The following is a 21,557-nucleotide window of genomic DNA, read 5'->3' on the forward strand; positions in this document are numbered from 1 at the left end:
TTTTCAGATTTTCGAATAGATACAAGTTATGCTTCTGTATCCGGAACGCCTGGAAAGCGGTATTGGTCATGCTGTCTCTGTTTTTGAATAACGATTTCTCCTAAGCTGTTTGTCGAATACTGTTGATATTCAGTATTTCGCAGCCAATTTATCTGAGAATGAAGCACACGAAATATAATAGTTTTAATAAAAAAATTAATGTTCTTTATTTTTATGCTACACTTCAAGAACCGTCACATTACACCCTTCGTGATTTTTTTGTATTAAGTAGAGTAAAGTTGTCTAATTCCTGATAATTTTTTTTCACTGAATGTCACGGGATTGGGTATCTTGCTATGAAGTTCACCGATGTCTCAAAAGTAGGCGAAAGATGCACTCTTTCTAGAAAGATGTCTGGCGCTATGGTTGAACGGCAAAGCTTTGACTGACATTCAATTTTAAAAAGTATCACGGGATTAGGGGTATTATGGAAATAGGCAACTTTACCCTACTCTAGAATAAACGCAAACGAGAGGGACCATGTATAGCGACGAAAGTACATTTGGTTAAGGAAAATTGTTGTTGCTATTGTTATTAGTTATTAGGGTTTGTTGTTATTATTATTATTATTATTATTATTATTATTATTATTTAGAAACGTTTATACTCGTACGTCCATTGGAAATTTTCTAACTTGAAAGCCCGTGGCTACACAGCAGAGCAGGTATAGTGGTGAACACGAGATTTAATATCACTTGTAAACACATTTGATTTGCTTGGGTGAAACACTGAAGCAAGTTCTCCTCTTCCTCCCCCAAGTTTCCTACTTCAGTCAGATAGACCTGTGGGAATATCTCCGATATTCAAATCACGAAAATAGAAATCAGATATTAGTATTGTTGCGAAAGTTATGAAAGACTGCTATATGGCGTGAAACTGGGTTAATGGTGTTGGGTATCCCGAGGCTTACATAAAGCCAACATCCCTAATGTAAATCAAATATGCTTTCTGCCGTCTTCTTTCCTTTTGACATTTATTTTTCATCCATTTACCTCCATTGATTAGCCTACAACTTTCTGTCCTTCCAGGTCAGTACGGAGCTTGTGCTTCAGTCTCCTGAATGTTTTAACCTCAATTATGACGCTGTGATTATCTCATACAATGCCGCTCGTGTATTTACGACCATCTATTGTCTTGTGGCTATTGTCCGCGCTAACAAATTGCAGTTCCACATCTTAGCACAGTGTTGTGCAATTGTTTAATTGTTTCGTGTTTAGGATGTTTGTCTATCCGCAACAAGCATGTTGCCTGTCTAATGTTAACTCTTTCCAGTGATGATATGTAGCGGTAATTCCTATTGCCGACCCTTGGAATGGAGACGAGATAGCATTACAACGTCTTCTGTTCCTGATTTAATAACGGAAAAGAATCATAACTTTTCATGTTCTGTGTTTGTAATTTTGGAATGGAGACGAGATAATATTGCCATGTTTCAAATTCGTGATCTCATAACGGAGAGGAGTTAAAATACCGTAGCCTATGTTTGTAATCTGTCTCGCGCCGTGGCGTCGTGGTCTAAGGCATCCTGCCTAGGACTCGCGTTACGGAATGCGCACTGGTTCGAGTCCTCATGGGGGAAGAAATTTTCTCATGAAATTTCGGCCAGTGTATGGGACCGGTGCCCACCCAGCATCGTGATGCACGGGGAGCTACGATAGGTAGCGAAATCTGGTTGCGAATGCCAGCTATAACGGCTGGGGGGATCATCGTGCTAACCACACGATACCTTCATTCTGGTTGGATGATCGTCCACCTCTGCTTCGGCATGTGGGCGTGAGGCCAGCAGCCGGCTGGTCGGTCTAGGCCCTTCACGGGCTGTAGCGCCACGGATTATTATTATTATTATTATTATTAGTATTATTATTATTATTATTATTATTATTATTATGTTTGTAATTTCGTGGTAATGACGATCAGAAGACTGTTTCACGTATCTTGTTTTCGTTATAACAACAAGGCTAGATGATGTTTTCACATTATTATCAGTGTTGTCAACTTGATGGAAATTCCGTCACAAGTGACAGAATTTCAACGTAGCGGACGGGAAAAGAATGGCTTTGACGGGTGACGGATTTTCTGGCGGAAATTACGATTTAAATAGTCTTTAGACTTTTTTAGCTGCTGTCATTTTATTTGTTTAATTTTTGGGGGATTTTGCTTTTTCATTGAACTGTGCCGTACCCCTGATCACTGTATATCAGATTGCTCTGGCTTATAGGCTTTGACGGCAACAACTTTTATCAAGTTTACTATACTGCCATCTGGCGACAATAGAATGAGTCACATCATAAATGTTATTTGAATTGCATGGAGCAACTGTACTTCCATCTAGCATTCGTTTCCAGTCGACAGTGGCGATCCTGGTGGTTGTTCTCTTCTACATGTTACCGTTTTTAATATTGCGATGGTCAGTCTGTTATATATATGATCAGGAGCCGTACCATGTTAAAGAATCCCCTGTTTTTCGTAGTAATCAAGTCAGAAGTTGATGAATTAATATTTTAATCAAGATTGGTAATTAAGTTGTGTTAAAAATTTGCTTTTTATTTGTATATAGATATATTGAGTGGGTCTTATTTATTTATTTATTTTTTTTTAATTTTTACGGTTTCTGACGGATTTTCAGGTGTTATACTGACGGGGATATAATTGATGTGTTGGCAATACTGATTAGACTATTGTATTCTTGCTTAGGTAATGGAGAATAGATAATGATGTCACACGTTTTATTTTAATCAGTTATTTAATGACACTGTCTCAACTGCAATCTTATGCGCTGGTGGAATTGGTAATATTTAACGAGGATTTACCGTGAGATTACCGTACATTAGGCTTACGTTTACTTAAAAGTATTGGAAAAATCCAGCCTACGATACTGGGTCCTATAATATCTGACAGGCAAAGTAAACATGGCCGGCAGAAGAAGGGAGAAAAATAATTGCTACTCAACCAATGGCAGAGGTCACATTCCAGACATCTTGAAGTTGAGGATAGGTAGAACGCTTCTGCCATTGGTTGAGTAGCAATTATATTTCTCCTTTCCTCTGACGGCAATGTTTATTTTGCCTGTCAAACATTATGGAACACAGTATAGATGACCTAAGTAAGGTTGAACCCACGCTCGAACTCCGCTTCAGATCACGTGTCCAATTCACTACAAACTGACAATGAGTTACGCCGGTGACCACACCTAACATATTCTTCTGTGTGTAACTTGATGACGGAGAAAATAATAGCCCAATGTTCCCATAGTTCTCTTTTCGTAACTTTTATGAAGATAATAGATAATACTTCCACATCTCTCTCCTTCCGACTTCAGTAATGTCCTCTTGAGTCTGTCCTTGTTAACGGAATATGTTTCCATATTGTCCTCGTATTTCTTTTCTTGCTAACTGAGTATAGCTGTATTTATATCTACTCGTGTCGTTCCTTATTAAGAGAAATGTTTTTACAACTCGTTGTGTATGTCCTTTGTAACGGAAAATAGATGTTTCCACATTGTCCAATTTCCGTCTTTGGTAACTGAAGGTAGATGTTATATATCCTTATTTATGTCTTTAACAATAGGGAATAGATATTTTCACATTAACTGCTTTTGTTCTTGATAACTGAGATTGGGTATTTTTCACGGCCCTTTGTTTCAGCCCTTGTTAATGGAAAATAGATAATTTTTACACATGCTCATTTTGTTTCCTTGTTGACGGAGAATGGATATTGTTTTCATATGTCCTTTTTATGTTCTGGTTGACAAAGAATTGATCATGTTTCCACATTTTCTTTTTCTTTCCTTGTTGACGAGGAATAGAATAGAATAGAATAGATACTATTTCTACGTGTCCTTATTGCTGGGGTTGTTGACGGAGTATAATTATATATAATTTCTCATGTCTTTTTTATGTCCTTGTTGACGAAGAGTACATAATGTTTGCACATACTGTTTTTCTGTGCTTATTGTCGGAGAAATGAGTCGATATAGGCCTATCTTGTTTTTCTATCTTAGTTGACGGAGGTTATATAATATTTCCACACTTATTTTTTCTGTCCTTGTTGGCGAAAATTGATATGTTAAAACATACCATTTTTTCTGCTCATGTCGACAGAGAAATAATTTTGCACATGCCTCTTCTCTGTTCTTGCTTACGTATAATAATGTTTCCACCTGCCCTTTTTTGTCATTGTTGACGGAGAATATAATTATTTCCAGATGCCCTTCTTCTGCTCTTGTTGGCAAATAGTAGATAATATTTCTGCATACACATTTTCTGTTGGTGACGGAGACTAGATAATAATTCTGCCCTTGTTGAAGGAGACTAGATATCTCCACATACTCTTTTCCTGCCCTTATTGACGGAGAATAGATCGCGTTTCCACATGCCATTTTCTTGCCCTTGTTTACGAAAATTAGCTATGTTCCCACATGCTATTTTTCTGCCGTTGTTGACAGACACTGGATAATGTTTCCAATGTCCCTTTTTCTGCCCTTGGTGACGGAGACTAGATAATGTGCGTATATACAGTACCCATTTACTGTCCTTGTTGATGGAGAATGGATAATGTTTCCACATAACCCCTCTTCAGCCTTTGTTGACGGAAAATAGATAATGTTTCCATATTCTATCTTGCTGACCTTGTAACAGAGTCGCAATATTTTCGTGCCCGTCTGTTTCTATTGTCCCGAGGTATTGTGTAAAACTTTATGGCCTGTCAAGTGCACCAGTGTTCCACAAACTTTGTGCCGCTGTCAATATTCTAGGTTACACGCCAGAACTTTTTTTTTTGGGAAATAAGTGACCTATGTGCTGCTATTTTAGACAGTTGTCCTTGTTACATATATCATATATTTCATGAAATTTACTGAAATGGTCTTTCGTATAACCGTATCTACTGTCGTCAGAGACGATTCTAGAGAGTCCAACGTCGAACTATCGTATGGTGACTGCGAATGTGAATTCTAGTTCTCTTCCGTTCTCATTATTATTATTATTATTATTATTATTATTGTTGTTGTTGTTGTTGTTGTTTATTTATTTATTTATTTATTTATTTGTCTAATGGCTAGTACATGATATTTACTATCATTGACTGAGGGAAAAACGAGAAAGTGGTGAACAAAACTACGGATTAAGTAATCAAAAACATTCGGGCTCTGGCTTCCTAGTAGCGGTCGTCTTCTTTGGAGGATTTCAGAGCAGGGCATTTTGCAAGATGTTGTATAGCCATGTCTTCCTGTTGATGGCACAAAATGCAGGATGCCAAGACGGTCGAGGTGTTTACCGGATGTCATGTTCAGTGTTAAGGCGAAAGCTTGCAACTACCAGTCTTCTGGGTTCAGGAGGTATATCCTTCAGTAATTTCCTACGTTGTTGCGAAATGTTTATGTCCAATTCTTGTTGGTCATTATTTTTGTGTAGTTGCTTGATATATTGTTTTACTGAGCTAAATGTCAAAGGTTTCCGTGGGTTTATTTTGAGATTGGCACCCTTCTTAGCTAATGTGTCAGCCTGTTCATTCCCATGTAGATTACAATGTTCTGGGATCCATTGTAACACAACTGTTTTGCCATGCCATGTTCTTTTAAGTTGCAAGTATTTTTTGACAATTATTGATTTTCTGTGTAGGAGTGGTCAGTTTTATTTATGGACAAAATGGCTGCTTTTGAGTCCGAGAGGATGACGGCGTTTGTAAATTTATCCATATGGAATAAAAGTTGATTTAAGGCAACATGTATAGCTTCAATTTGTTCATCATAGGCAGATAGATTATAACCAACCGAGAGATAGAAGCAAAAAAGATTATTAAAAATACCAGCTCCTACATTTCCTTGAGGGTTTGTTTTATTATTATTATTATTATTATTATTATTATTATTATTATTATTATTATTATTATTGCTGCTACTGCTGTAACTTCAGGTGTCGGATTCTGTTCGTGACTCGTCACAGCATCGATCTGGGATTTCATTTACAGAGCGCTGAAGTATTATGTAGAACGCATTGAACAGGTCACGCAAGCAAAGCTTTCTTTGATTTGATTTCCACTGCAAGCACAAACTCACCCATGTAGCTGTTACCAGAAACCCAAGCCTTATTATTGTGCAAATCATACAAAAATACAGAGTTGAAGTGCTGAACGGTGCACACATTCATGCTGCCTTCTCTCATGTGCTAATTCAAGAAACTATTTGCATACAGGGTGGACAGGAACTAAACAGGTCCTTTTGAGAGATGAATCAGGGCAGTGAGTTAAAAAGGGAAGTGTAATATCATTGTGGTCTTTCTTGAAAGAGTTTAGAGAGGAGTAGCATTTTTAGTTTAGTTATTAATTATGCAGGGTTGCCACATCTCCTGCTGTGCACTTTGTTACCTATCTTCAATGAAATTACGGCCAAACCGTCAATGTTACGTAACTAACCAATAAGAATACATTTGTTGATATTTGATCTACAAAATTTCCCATCATGAACTCTCCAACATCTCCCATCTTCCTGGAATACACATTCAATAACACTGAAGAACAAGAATTTTACTCCGACTTAAAACAATATGCGCTGAATAACAAAAATGCATCTCTTTTCTTCGTATCACATATGGTTTTCAAGATATAACTTGCTATGATTTCGCTTTTCGATAAGCGTTCCCCCAGGAAACATCTGTGGCGGGTTGCGGTTGTAAGCCAAAACAAAAGCTAATGCATTTTATGAGTTTAAGACCTATTTCTGGTTTCTTATGATTGTTGGCATGTTCTTTTGTACTTCTAATAAATAAACAGATATTGATTCCTTCTATTCAGTAACTTTCATAACAGTTCAAAGTGAGGTCTACGCAATGAAGAAACAACTATGTGGTTTGCAGTATTTAAAAGAAAATTTTACTAGTTTGAGTGAAGGAAAATTAAAAGAGGGCATTTTCTTCGGTCCACGAATTCGTAAAGTTTTGGCTGACTCTTTGTTTGAGGAAAAACTTTCCGTTACAGAAAAAAAAGAATAGCGCGCTTACAAATATGTTTGCTCAAATTTCCTTGAAAATTCTAGAGCAGATAGCTACATCGAACTTTAAAAAAGCCATGTTCAGTGCATGTGAGAAAATAGGGTGTATATGTCTCTCAAAGTACACTTTTTACATTCTCATTTGGATTTCTTTCCTTCTAACCTTGGAGCGGTAAGCGACGAGCATGGGGAAAGATTTTGTTCAAGAAATATCTGAAATGGAAAGGCAATATAAAGGAAGATCATCATCCAGCATGCTTGCAGATTATTGTTGGTTCCTTGTAAAAGATAGTCCCGGATCTAGTTATAAACGGAAGTCATGCAAAAATTTATTTTAAATGGTGGTACAAATTCTGAGATTTTTCTCATTATACATATGAAATATTTTTATTGTTGTATTTTTTGTGTTTTAAACTAACATCATTTTTGTATCCAGTACCCTTTTTTCAAGTATTATGAGACATTTTGAATCCCTAGTCTGTTGTAATTTTAACAGCAGTAGTGAAAAATAAAAAAAAAAAGTTTTTTTCTTAAAAAAATTCAATTCACTTTCCCCGGAAAATGGTACGTGATGGGGCAATTTGGATTTTAAATTCAGATTTAGGGCACACATATTAGTAATATTTACCTATTTTTATTTCGGAGCAAGACAAAAAGTAAAAATTTGTTCAGTGGGTAACCGATACGTGAACATTATTGCACTATACATCGTCAAATAACTTTCAGTTAACATCTTTATTTTCTCACGCTATACACTTTCGTACAATGACTATTCACAGCTACAAGAGCCTTATTGTTCTGTACAACACTGAACAAGCTTTACGTTTATCATGTAGGCCACTTCACAGATACACGCTGTATTCTTTTATACGCTATTTGACTGAAGTTTTAAATATATATTTAATAGCCTTATCTTTGTATACGTCGCCGATTAACTTTCAAGATAACGTGTGGATTTCTTCGCATATATGTGCTGTATTTTCTCATATTTACTTTCAGTGAACTGTTAAAAGTACACGAGTCTTATTTTTGTGTACAAATTGTCTCAGATACATAGGGAGCAGTTAATTGGGTGGCCTACCCTAGTTATTACAGGCGTACATGTTCGACTACGACTTACTGTAGGCCTGTGTAGGGAAGTAATACACATTACATTTTGCTGGTTGCATTGCAACTTCTTATGAACTGTTGATATTAATTTGCACACACAAATCTGAGGTCCCAAACTTGTTCTACTGCTGTCAAAAGTATAACGTATTCGTTAGTTAGTAGAAAGGACACTGGTGAAGATATATCAGAAGGGTTATAAATGCTTTATTTTATACCAATTATTTATAAAATTTGTTCACAATAGCTAACTGTTATATTGCATACTGCAAGTCATAGATAATTGCGAATACCAGGTATAACGGCTGGGGGGATCATCGTGCTAACCACACGATACCTCCATTCTGGTTGGATGATCGTCCACCTTTGCTTCGGCATGTGGGCGTGAGGCCAGCAGCCGGCTGGTCGGTCTAGGCCCTCCACGGGCTGTAGCGCCACGGATTATTATTATTATTAAGTCATAGATAAACTTGTTTGCCTGTAATAACCTGAGTAGGCCATCCAACTAACTGCTGTGTATGTATCTGAGACAACCTGTACATCATCGAACAACTTTGAAGTTAACGTGTTAACAGTTTCACATACACACATGCTCTTCTTTCATACACTATTAATGAAACTAGTAATAGGTAAGCCTACACGAACCTCATTGTTCTGAAATCTCCTAATAATGTAAAATTATTGTAAGTTATTGACCGCTTGATACACACTTTTACTCTCTTTAACTAATAATCCGTGTCGTGATAGCCCATGAAGGGCCAAGACCACCAGCCGGCTGCTGGCACGTCCACATATCTGAACGATTATTTAGAATGGAGGTATCATGTGATCAGCACGATTCTCCCAGCCAGTGTAGCTGGTTTTCGAGCAGGATTTCGCTATCGATCGTAGCTTCCAAAATTGATCACGGTGCTGGATGAGCACCGGTTCCATTCAGTGACCGAAATGTCTTTATAAAATTTTTCGCCATAATGACTTCAGCCAAGGCGCATTCCGTAACGCGAGTCCTAGACGACCATGGCTCTACGGCCAGGAACCTCTGATACATATATTTAGGGAATTGTTGACAGATACAGGAGCCTTATTTTTTGTGGTACAACTTAATAACTCTTAGATTGACGTGTTGATTGCTTCACCTGCACAAGCAGTACTACAGACACTAATTCAGGGAACTAATAATAGATATACATACCTTATTATTGTGTACATTTCAAGCTAACATGTTAACCTCTTCACACACTCACGCACGCAATACTTCCTCATACACTAACTTAAGTAACCATTAACAGATATACGAGCCTCATTCAGGCGGATATCATCAGGTGGACTTAACTTTCAATAACCATTTCACACATATTTATATGCCTATAAAGATGTGTTCAAAGGGAAGTGTATATTCAGGAGGAATGGTAAATATTTTAGGGAATGATAGTATGAACTATTCTGAATTAAAACGTTCATATAAACATGTGTCCAATTTCCAATGTGTGTGGAGATACAGCTGTTTGAATGTTACTCATAACAAGCCTTACAAATCTATGGATATAATCAGTTACATGAACACAAGGCGTCTACAACACACAATAGAAACAGGAACTCAGCAATAGTGAAAACGGCCTACTGGTATACCCACAGATCATAAACACGCGATATGATCACAGGTGTTAAGGAGTGTATAAATAAACTTAACAAAAAGAAAATGGTATGAAGGAACGACAAAGAACTTGATTACTTTATTGCTTATTTATATGGTATCAGTATATATAAATTAACTTTTTTTCTCTGTTGACAACAGTAGCCTAAGTGTTGCTCTTCTTAAGTAATTTTGTTTTAGGAGGACAACACCATTCATAATGCGAGAAACCTATTCGTCCCTTGTGTTTACTTTTTGTATACTTCGCCTTCATCCACTCCCGCAGACAAAAATCGACAGGAGTTAGGTCAGGGGACGTTGGTGGCCAATGCACTCGAATACCGCGGCGATCCATCATTCGGGGAATGTGAGATTTTGTATGATGTGTGACCTGACGGCTAAAATATAAAGCGTCCTCGTCATGCTGGAAGAACGTGCCCATCCTTGTAGCAAATTACAAATAGCTGTTTCTCTGTACCCATTATGAACAGTGCTGCCCTCAGACGATCTCATAAAAGTGACACGTAGTACGTAGTCAATAGTATTGTACGTTGTCATTTGTCGTTTCTTCTTATCATTTGTAAGGTTTGTCATGTGGAACAAACGGCTGTATCTCCATACAATTGAAAATTGGACACGTTTATACGAACTATTTTACTCTGGACCATATTATCACCTCCTAAAATATTTACTGTTCTTACTGTTGCCCATAAAACTGAATTGGAATTGAATCCCAAACGGAACTTATGAGTGTTGTGATGAATAGAGCTACTGCGGACAAAAATTTCTGCGAGTCTTCAGTTTTCCTTGCCGTTTAATTTCAACATTTTTCTATTATCGACGTAACATCTCACTGTCTGTGAATAACCCCCATTATTTAATGGGGGCCTTAAGTAAGAATAATTACATTCATCGACGAAAATGTCTTTCAGTCCTACATTCGAAGCTTTAGTTACTGCTTTTTACTTTCTTATTATACGAAGCATAAAGAGAAACTTTTGTGATCATGCAAGATCGATTTCTAGATTTTCGCACGAATAGACGTTTTCAGTATCACTGATAACGAGAAAGGGATTACGGGCGTGCCTTCTGCATGTGAGTGACTTCTATGTCTGCTGGAGTTCTATATATATCATATTCTTCTAACCATTTTCTTTTTTGCATGGTGGACACTATAATGTGTGTATTTTCGTCACCTGTATTCCCCATTTCTCAAGTCTTTCTTCATTTTCTATCTTAAGACTCTATAATCTGTGACAGGAATCCGTTTCTGTCCCTTATTTCTCTGGTCGTTCTTTATTCTAGTGTTCTATATCAGCGGTCATCGGCACAGAGGACTCTCGGGCTACCGTCTTTTGCCCGCGTGTAAAGAATTGTACTGACATGCATCCGTGGGTGCTGGCGGGTATACTTTCTATCTCTCCCTTCTGCACGACGGAGCATATTACGTTGCACTCGTTGCATTTTATCCACTTGAGCGAGTGCTGACGACCACTGTTTTATGTACTCTGTATGTGTGCCGAGGTCACTCTGTCTTGTATTTCGTAGCATCATTCATATCCCGCATTATTATTATTATTATTATTATTATTATTATTATTATTATTATTATTATTATTTATTCCACGACACACTGGTGCAATTCTACATACTGTAATACTGCATATCCCTTGTTTCTTAGAACGTTGTTTGTACATAAACTATGGACACTGTATAATCCGCGCCGGGGCCACTCTGTCTCCCACTTTCGCGGTCACACGCTGTATCCGATGCCCACACCTGCGCGGTGACTGGCTCGCTGGCGGCGCCTGCGCGATGCGGCCCCTCCGTCCGGGCAACCGGCTCGCTGCCGCCGCCGGCCGGCTGGCCGGGTCAGATCCGGAGTGTCGTCGTCATGGCATGGGGCTATTGGAGCGCTACGTCCGTGCTGCCGGACCGCGGCCGCTCCCCGCGCCGCCAGGCATCCGCCGCCGCCGCCGCGCCCGTGCCCCCCGCCCCCAGCGCCCTGCCCGACAACGGCGTCTCGACACTGCCGCTGCCCGGCTCCGCGCGTGCCGAGGCGTCCCGGCGCTCCTCCGTGGACGTGGGGCCCGGGGGCGCCCTGGCCGTGGTGCTCTGCGGGGGCGGCTACAACGGGGGCGGCAAGTTCGAGTTCCGCCACCAGGAGCACTGTCAGCTGCACCAGCCGCCCCCCGCTCTGGTCGAGTGTCACCACGAGGTGTCGGGCTCGGAGGACGAGGACACCGACCCCGGATACGCCACAGGTACCACCTTCTCCGAAACGGCGAATTTTGAAATATTCTGTCACCTTACACTATCCATTTCTCTTTTGTTTTTTATTACTTGGTTCTGCATTTGTTTAACTATCATTGACGTGCAGATTTAAGCTAATAATTGTGTATTTAAAGACTCATTCAAAAGTACGGTAAACATTGGGAGCCGGTGAGGTTACGCTTGCTGCCAGAGTTGTAATGCAAGAGTTACCGGGTGGATTTATTTCTGATTCCATTAAATCACCGAATAAGTGCAGAAAATACCATATATATCAGCCTGCAGACGTTCATGCTTGAATTTCGCATTCCACAAACTAAATATAGGTAATACAGCAAAGTTTGGAAGGAAACTAGGAAAACCGCATTGCTTAGTTTGCACTTCGTTGTCAATAAATATATACAGCATCTCTAGACAATCGAATAAGCTTTCTTGTTGAAAAACTCAACTTACCGACAGCTCGGAATTCGTGCAGGACATACGTATCTTGTGTTGTCTTAGGTAGAGGCGCTGTGTAGTGTCGAATGCAAATAACAGGATTTTTCTTGTGCATATATCTAGTATAAGATGGAGAAGGAGGTCGAAGCGGTATTTTGGTTATGTTACAAATCAGTTGACGGTACGAAATCCATCGATAGTAATTTATTTCCTTATTTATTTGCATGCCGTGGTGGTGTATAGAGTTGTCTTGGTTCGAATCTTCTAAAAATGACTGTTCCTTTATTGTTAGTGTTTTTTGTGTTGTCATTGGTGGAGACCCAGCGTCGTTTCAGCTCCGAAAGCAAGTTCCACTATGTGTCTGTAGTGTCAATTGAATGGGGGATATATTGACCAGAGTAGTAACCGGATGGCGATATGGAAACCGTTGACAGATAATTTATTTGTTTAATTACACAATGATTTTTCCATAAGCCTTGATAATGGCAACAGTTTTAGAACATGGATTTTTCTTTGTCGCAAAATGTGTTGTCGCACCTTTACCAAATGTCTGGAGTTCTTCTGTGAATATCAGGTGATAAGTAATTACTTTAGATAGAAGTTACTGTTGCGAAAATCACTGAAATTTTGTAGACCGTAGTGCAGTCAACGACTAAGTGCTTTAAAGCCTTTGTAAGGAATTCGAATACCGCCAAGGTGTGATTGTTATTTCTCACTTATTAATGTGATATGTACTGTGTTGTCGTAGATGATGATGATGATGATGATGATGATGATGACGACCCAGCTCCAAATCACATTAATTTCACTGTACGTATCTTTAACGTTTGGTGAAAATGAGAAATCGCTTAAAGCAGACGCCAGATATCGACACGAAAACCATTGCCAATTAAGTAATTGATTTGCATGTCGTAAAGCGCATATCAGCTGAAGCTCAGCTTCAGGACTGCGCTTAAGCTACGATCCTATGTTCAAATTCCGCATATTTCACTGTTGTCACGATATTTTATGTTGTAGATGCAGTCCCGGGTTTGTGCTCGTTGCACGTTACGTGATTGCCACTATAGTGTTTGTCTAGTGTGGATCAAGAAAAAAGTAATCCATATACGGAGTTAGACTGGAGTTTTTCAAGAACTGTAAGCATAATTAAATAGTAGTAATAGTGTATAGGTAGATTGCAAGATTAGGTACTTATAAACGAAAGAAGTTATAATACGAGTATGTGTGTGCTCTTAAAATCCTTGGGAATATTATCGTCGCTGTAATTTTTTTTACTTGTTACGGGAACTAAACGAAACAAAATAATGTATTTTATATCAGATGTTTCATTGATGCCAATTTCTGCTGAATGTGAAGTCATAACTACACAAATATTTCCAGTGTTAAAATTTTCATCCTTCAGTGGTCACATATTCTCCTGAGTCCTGAGCCATTTGTTGTTTTATTTTTAAAGTTCAATATAATTTTACACTTCAAAAAGAAAGTCACTGACATGAGAAAAAAAATGCTAAAAAAATTTGCAGGTTACAGTTAGGGCACAAATGCAGGTATATTATATTATACTTCGGATCTCTGTACGTACATCTTATATCATAATCATGTATGAAGTATGGTATAGTGTACTATACTCTCAGCACTCTTTAGGATAGGGTTCTGGCCGTCTCAAAAAAATATTATAGTGACAATTACATGAAAGGAAGGATATTAGGCGACATGTGACTTGTTTATACTTATTTTCTTTCGTTTTAATTCATGCAAAGTGTACCGGTACCTAGAATACTGCTCATATTTGAAACCATTATATAAAATACAAATATTATGTTGTCAAACAAACATATTAACCTTATTGAATTTTATAGCTTATTGAATTTTATAGCATTGAAAACAGCTTATAGGAGGAAGATCGTGTTTTTTGCGTAAACGTATTAAGGGGTTAGGTACAGCTTATAACAGTAAAATTTTTGGAAATATTCAACATTTTTTTCCTCCATTACTGATCTTGTACAATAATGAAAATTGGTATGTGTTAAACTGTCCTTGTGCTATATGAAAAAAAAAAAAAAAAAAAAAACGATTTAAAAATATATATATTTTTTTTTCAAAATTCAAAATTGTGACAGTTCACTGTGCCATGATGAAGCGTTTCCCTCATAACTCATAAACTTTTTAACTTGTGCATGTTCTCTCTCTCTTATTTTATTGCTGAAACTCATGTTTACAATATCATACTCTTCCAATTACATTATTTAATAAATAACATTTTTTTTATTTTGTGTTAGAAGAAAATATTGATATTTGACCCTTTTTTAAAATGAATTTATTTTTATTAGACAATTTATCAAAGGTAGAGAAGTGATCTTGCATCATATTGTACATATCACATGCATACATACACACAAAAAATTTCATCAAGAATGATGGATAGTTTTTGAGTTATGTGGGAAACGCTTCATCACTGCACAGTGAAATGAATTAAAAAAAAGTGTAAATATTTTTTTTAAATTGTATAAATATTTGTTCATATCGCAGAAGGACAGTGTTTTACACATACTAATTTTCATTATTGTACAAGATACAGTACTGGAGAAAAAAAAAAGTTGAATATTTCCAAAATTTTACTGCTGTAAGCTGTACCTAACCCCTTAAGGGAATGTTCGCGGACAAGTTTCTACACAAAATCGGTCCTTCTCTCCTTCAGTAAAATTGTAATAAATTCTCAAAAAGAACTGTCACAATATTACTCGTATCGCAATATTACCAATCTTTACCCTATTCAGTCCTCGAGGTCCGCTGTTGTGGGACATTTTTCATTATTTTTTTTTTCTCAATCACGCGTGGTATGTGCCATCGGCGCCGAGTAGCTAGCTATAGCGGAATAAGAGGGCTTGTACATCTCAGACACGTAGCCTTGCAGAGTTGACAATCATTATATTAAGTCAGATCCATGATAAAGAATTGCAGATAAATTTGGGACTTCTCCTTTCTGTTGACATTTCCCTAGAATTTTAGGATGAGTGAGATGAAGTACTTGCTTCGTCTTAATATCAAACCAGAAGATTAACCTGGAGATTATGATCTTCGGGGATGGAGGAACTTAAGCTGAAAAATTGAAATATTACCCGGTAAACTTCCCAAACGTTTTATTCGAGAAACAAAAAAAAATTGTATTTTAATTTTACTTAGGCTTATTGCTTTACAGTGAACTAACGTGTTTCAGTCTCTGGTATTTGCATTTATGAAGTATGAAAGTGTTCCATGGTCAACAACAGTTTGCACAGATACCAGTTTGGCAGTCGGAATTCCGAGACATATTGCATGCCTCTTTGCAGGTATGTGTATCAGTGCCTTGCCAGGAAAAAAATATGTTTTATGAAACGTTTAAATCATACGTGCTACACTTTTTACAAAAACACAAAATCGGCCTCAAAGTGATAGACGTTTGCAGTTTCGTCAGTCAGTCTAGTGAGTACGAATAAACACTTTATGAAATTTTCGTTGTCCACGTTGAATTTAGAAAACTCAGCACATGTGGTGTACGCTCTGGGATAGATAAAATAAGTCGCCGTTGCGTATTCTCTGTTACGTGGCTCCATAACTATGCTGTAAAAATTGTCATTAATTCATTACTCACACTCACTTAAATGGCTGATAATACCTGTATCTAAATATTCTCGTAGGATTCGGATTGTTCAGAAACGGTACATCATAATTAATGCTAGATTTAGAATACTTACGTACGTCTTTCATGAACTGGCAACTTTTATTTGTGTACTGCTGAAAAGAGTCTGAAGGAAATTGAAGGGTTCAGAACCATAATAGGCCAAGCGGCATTTATTAGAAACGGAGAAAGCAAAGGTTAAAGTTAAGTGAATACCATAGTTTAATGAAGATTGACATATCATTTAGTTTTATTGTGTATACTTTATATTACTTGATATATGTTTCCATTGAATTATGGTAATAACTTGATTGTAACCCGTCTTTTCTGCGGTTTTAGTAAATGGCGCTTGGCCCACTATGGTTCTGAACCCTTCAATTAATGCTTGTAGTCTTTGGTATTTTTAAACTTCTGTAAATCAATTTAAGGACGTTATATCAACTGTAAGATTATCTAGCACAGGTGGAATTGGTGATAATCGGATGGTTTTTGGTAAGACGAGCCCGAAAATTCACCATGACATTACCTAGTATTCGTTCGAACTATAGTTGAGACCTCCCCCCCCCCCCGCAAAAAAAATAGAAAAACAAGCAATCAGTTCAAGTGGATTGCGAACGCATGACCGCAAGTTTTCAATTAGCAGGTGACGGGTTCGAGTCCTGATGAGATTATGTACATTAGTGGCAAAAAAACCGGACCGAGCCTTGTTCGCTCCAGAGCACGATAGACTGGTAACTAAGACTTTCGTGGTTCGAATCCTGCCTTGGAAGGACCTTTTTTTTTGTTCCTTATTCAAGTTTATTCGCAATACTTATCGATTGCAGCGATATTTTACTACTTAATTAACTTATTATTCTCAGAACATGAATTTTACCAGCACTTAAATCCCTCGAATATTGTGAGAAAAGTCGTCTGCTACAACTGCTTTCGAAATTCGCGCCCTAAATTTATTGTGGAATACTACATCTTGAAAACATTTTTTTTCTGAAGTCGATAAATGTTAGTATAAATGATCTTGAATTTAGGCTAAAAATTAAGTAAATACTAACGTAACACAATACATTTCATCATAGAAATCTTATCAAGAGAAAATAAGTGTCATTTGTTTCAAGTATAATGGTATTGCTTCTCATAAAATATTTAATTAAGTATGCAGCATCTATTATGTATGATTTTAAATGTAAAAATTAGTTATTTCATCTACTAGAGATGTCTCGGATCCGCGTTCCTAGAAGCGGAGAGTTGCAACATAATATGGAATCTGTTTAGCATTAGCAGTCAAATTCCCCAGCCCTTGTACTATACTGTATGACCGAATGGTTATGTCTCAAGGTAATCGAAAGGAGGGAAATCATGTGACATTTACTTAACGAAATAATTTTAACCAGGTGTATAATATTACGTAGAAATCAAATTCCGAACAGCGAATGTTTTCAGGAAATAATTAAGCCAGTCCAGCCACAAGTCTTTACTGAGGGGCCAGCAGAAACGGGTGAGGGTAGTCGAGATGCGACATAACCACTCGGACGGACAGTAGAATTAACGTGTGTAGCGCTTATAGATTTCACTGATACACAACATGTTTGAATATGTCCTTAAGATGATTGAATGTGGGGAATCATGGTGACCCAGCATTTGGATCATTATAATCTTCAGCTAGGCTCGTTCTCATCCACACTGGTTGATTGTACTAAGGCTTGTCGTGTATCCAGGTTGCATGTAGGTAACCCCTCATGCCCTTGGATTAGCCTTCTCCGCACGTCGCTGGTGAATATGATGATGGAATTGAGAGAAGTTAATGGAATGATATCAATGCCTATATTGAGGATATGGAAGAAGCCCGAGAAAAAACTTCAACTGACAACTTGTCCGCCAGAATTGCCATTATGGATTTTCAACATTTCTAACCGGGACTCGAACCTGGACCACCTGTGTGACATACTAACGGACTTTTCACAAGATTCTTTAAAATTCCGTTTTTAAGACTTATCTAAACCAATTGGCTTTCACATGTTGAAAGAATGGAGATATAGGGACTCTCCAAAAAATTACATAAATGTAAACTCGTAGGCAGAAGAGACCGTGGATGTCTCTAGAGGTGATGGAGTGAATAGTTTTAGTAGTACTAACAGACGGAATAGCCTGATAATGCTAATCTATGACAAAGGAGATGGTGATTGTGGTGATTTATTTAATCAAAATTTATGTTTTCCTTTTGCATAATGAGGCTTTCTGATAGCGAAATACATTAATGCTATCAACTGCATTCCACAGTGTTTCGTTTACGAATACACAGGACTGTGGAAATCAAGAGATAAGAGCGAGAGTCGTCTACATATTACCCATAGGCTACATCTTACTAATAATTGAACTCAGAAGTTCACTTTACGACCTCACGCGAAAATTAAGAATTCGGTAACCTTTCTTTATCGTCGTCTGCTACGTCTAGCCTCGGTGAATTATATATCTGGTCGTGACAAACGAAACGTTTAAAGGAGCAGTTTTAACGCTTAGTGGAAGCTGTGGATGTCGGTTCGAATTCCGTCTGGGTAATGGATAGTGGTTTGTTTTCTTAAATGGAAGCTTGACGTCATGCCGGCCGAGCATTACGAAATATAATTATCTAGTGAAGTTGAGGAAAAACCTCACAAGGGAACCTTCCACATCTTCAGATCGAAAGTCCCTTAGAAAGGCAGTACAGAGTAAATGCTGTAATTGGAAAGTGTTATATAAATAGCTGCCATTGCGAATCTAAGTACGAAACAAAATTTCCATCAAGTGTCTTTATCGTAGGCCCCTACTAGTATAGAATCCTTCCTGCTTTTGATTTTTCCATTACTGTTGATGAATATGATTTCACAACGTTTCGAAGGTTGATTCAATCTTCTTCAGGTGAAAAAAGGGGAAAAGGGATCGCCAGAAAAGACCAAATGGACTTGATTCACCCTTTCTGGGCGGGATAGATTAATTCAGTATCATTTAAATAAGGTAGGAAACGGTGGTGGGTTATTTAGAAGAGGTTTAGTTTTTAATTTTTCCATTCTTGTTGATGAATATGATTTCACAGCATTTCGAAGGTTATTTCTACTTTCATGTCCAGGTGAACAAAAAAATTGACTTAATCGTTAAAAATGGCTAAATCACTTTTGTTTAGTTATTTAACAACGCTATATCGACTACCACATTATTTAGCGTTGATAGCGAGATGATATTTGGCGAGATGAGACCGAGGATTCGCCATAAATTACCTGACATTCTCCTTACGGTTGGGGAAAACTCGGAAAAAATCCAACCAGGTAATCAGCCCAAGCGGGAATCGAACCCTCGCCCGAGCACAACTTCAGATCGGCAGACAAGCGCCCTAAATCACTTTACTGAACCCTTTTGAGCAGGAAAGGAGCTCATATATATATATATATATATATATATATATATATATATATATATATATTCAAATGCATCGGAAGATGCTATAACATGGTCAAGTACAAGTTCATGGCCTATAATAATACAGAACAGAACATCTAATACAGAATAATACATCAGACTACAGAATATAATTACAACAATAGAAATAGAAATGAAATAAGACAATCAATATAAAAATATTGTAGCCTACAATAATATTAACAAAATTTGAGGACCGAATGAGCAGCGCTCGTGTTCGGTCGCAGTTCAGATATATTATTAATATAAGAGAAATGTAGAAAATAAAATGAAATAAGAACTAAAATTAAGATTATAGCTGCAATGAAATTATATAATATATTATTAATATAAGAGGAATATAGAAAATAAAATAAAATAGGAACTAAAATTAAAATTACAGCTACAATGATATTGATAGTATAGTATTGTATTAAATGATGGACAGAGTTATGTGGATTATTAAGAACAGGTGTAATTGTACTTTCTCCAATACTAATGATGAATATGATTTTACAACGTTTAGAAGGTTGATTCTAACATTCTTTTCCGGAGAAAAGGAATATGTCAGAGATGGCTAAATCCACACAATATTTCTAGCCAATACATTAACGCCCAGATATTGAAATAGCATTTTCAAGAGTAGCACACATTTGATTAAGATGTAAATTATGATTGATTTTTACATGCACACTCGGAGGAAACTATGCTGAGTACTTAACCCTTCAAAACCAATGACCTCAGCTGAGTTTGAACTATTTTTTTTTTAATATCCATATTTATTGAACTCTATTTTACCATTGGGTATGTTAGGGTTATAATTAAATACATTTCCGCTACAAATACACAAAGGTTACTATGTTATGACCAGGCTTCGGCTTAGGGACACAGAGTAGGCCTAACCAGTATGAGGTTTAGAGTACACGGAGTATAAATGACGTTATGACACGTGTGCAACAGCACAGATGGGTACGTAATGTGCATTACCGTTGTGTGTAGGCCCTATTGCTGCTTGGCTGCGGTACGTGTAACAGGCTTCGGCGTAGGGACACCTGATTGAAGGTTACAACTCACGTTAATACTTTAATGGTAGGCATTTATTGCCTACACTAGGAATGTACTGTATATACTGCATCTGTACAAGGTGAAATACATTTTGTGCCGTACTGTGACGGACTGTTTACATGATGAGACACGAAGTAAAGGTGCGCTCCATCACCCACGCCACTCGACCAACACACCACTATAGCCCGTGCATTCTGAACTTCATGCGTTTCTGTGCCCAGAACCGAAGCCTGGTTATAACTAATTCTGTACTTATAACAGACAGACATATCACATTCAAATAAATAAGTGTAAGTATATATATTACGCATAGAAACATGTATATGACATAGAAAGCAGACGTATTATATAAAATTATATACATATGACATTCAAAAAGAAAACAGACATATTATATAAAATTATATACATATGACATGCAAAAAGAAAACAGACACATTACATATACTCAAATTTTACACATAACCCTATTTTACCTGACATAGGTATGTTAGGGTTATAAATATATCATAATATGTATATGATATTGATTAATTAAATCTCATATTGAATGTTTTTAAGTACAACCTGATATAATTTATGTTATATGGATGGATGAGGTGAAATAAAAGAGAGGAAAAAGAAAAAGAAAATAATCTTGTGTTTAAATTATGAAATTAACAACAATTTTACAAATATATAAATTCTGCAAAAGTGTACAACATTTTATAATTTATATACATGAATGAATGAATGAATGAATGAATGAATGAATGAATGAATGAATGAATGAATGAATGAATGAATGAATGAAATGAATGAAATGAAATGATATGAGATGAAATTAAAGGCTAAAATACAATCTTATATTTCAGTTAACAAGGTTCATGAAATATATACAGTATTATAACCTAAGCAAACAATATTTACTAGAATGTAATTTAAATTTTTATGGG

General features: G+C 37.1%; 1 protein-coding gene across 10 annotated transcripts in view; it reads left to right on the forward strand.

The window, feature by feature from the left end:
- LOC138706305 (atypical protein kinase C-like) overlaps positions 1 to 21,557 on the forward strand; it is a 789,643-nt gene that overhangs the window by 174,165 nt on the left and 593,921 nt on the right. For 4 of the 10 annotated variants that reach the window (XM_069835421.1, XM_069835423.1, XM_069835422.1 and 1 more), the window contains exon 1: positions 11,530 to 12,028. The exons of the other annotated variants lie outside the window; for them this stretch is intronic. In XM_069835421.1, coding sequence (XP_069691522.1) covers positions 11,659 to 12,028 — 370 coding nt within the window. In that variant the 5' untranslated portion in view covers positions 11,530 to 11,658. Of the gene's footprint in view, positions 1 to 11,529; positions 12,029 to 21,557 lie in introns of those variants that run through there. 10 annotated transcript variants of the gene reach the window in all.

The sequence above is a fragment of the Periplaneta americana genome, chromosome 9 (assembly GCF_040183065.1).
Source record: "Periplaneta americana isolate PAMFEO1 chromosome 9, P.americana_PAMFEO1_priV1, whole genome shotgun sequence".
Lineage (NCBI taxonomy): Eukaryota > Metazoa > Arthropoda > Insecta > Blattodea > Blattidae > Periplaneta > Periplaneta americana.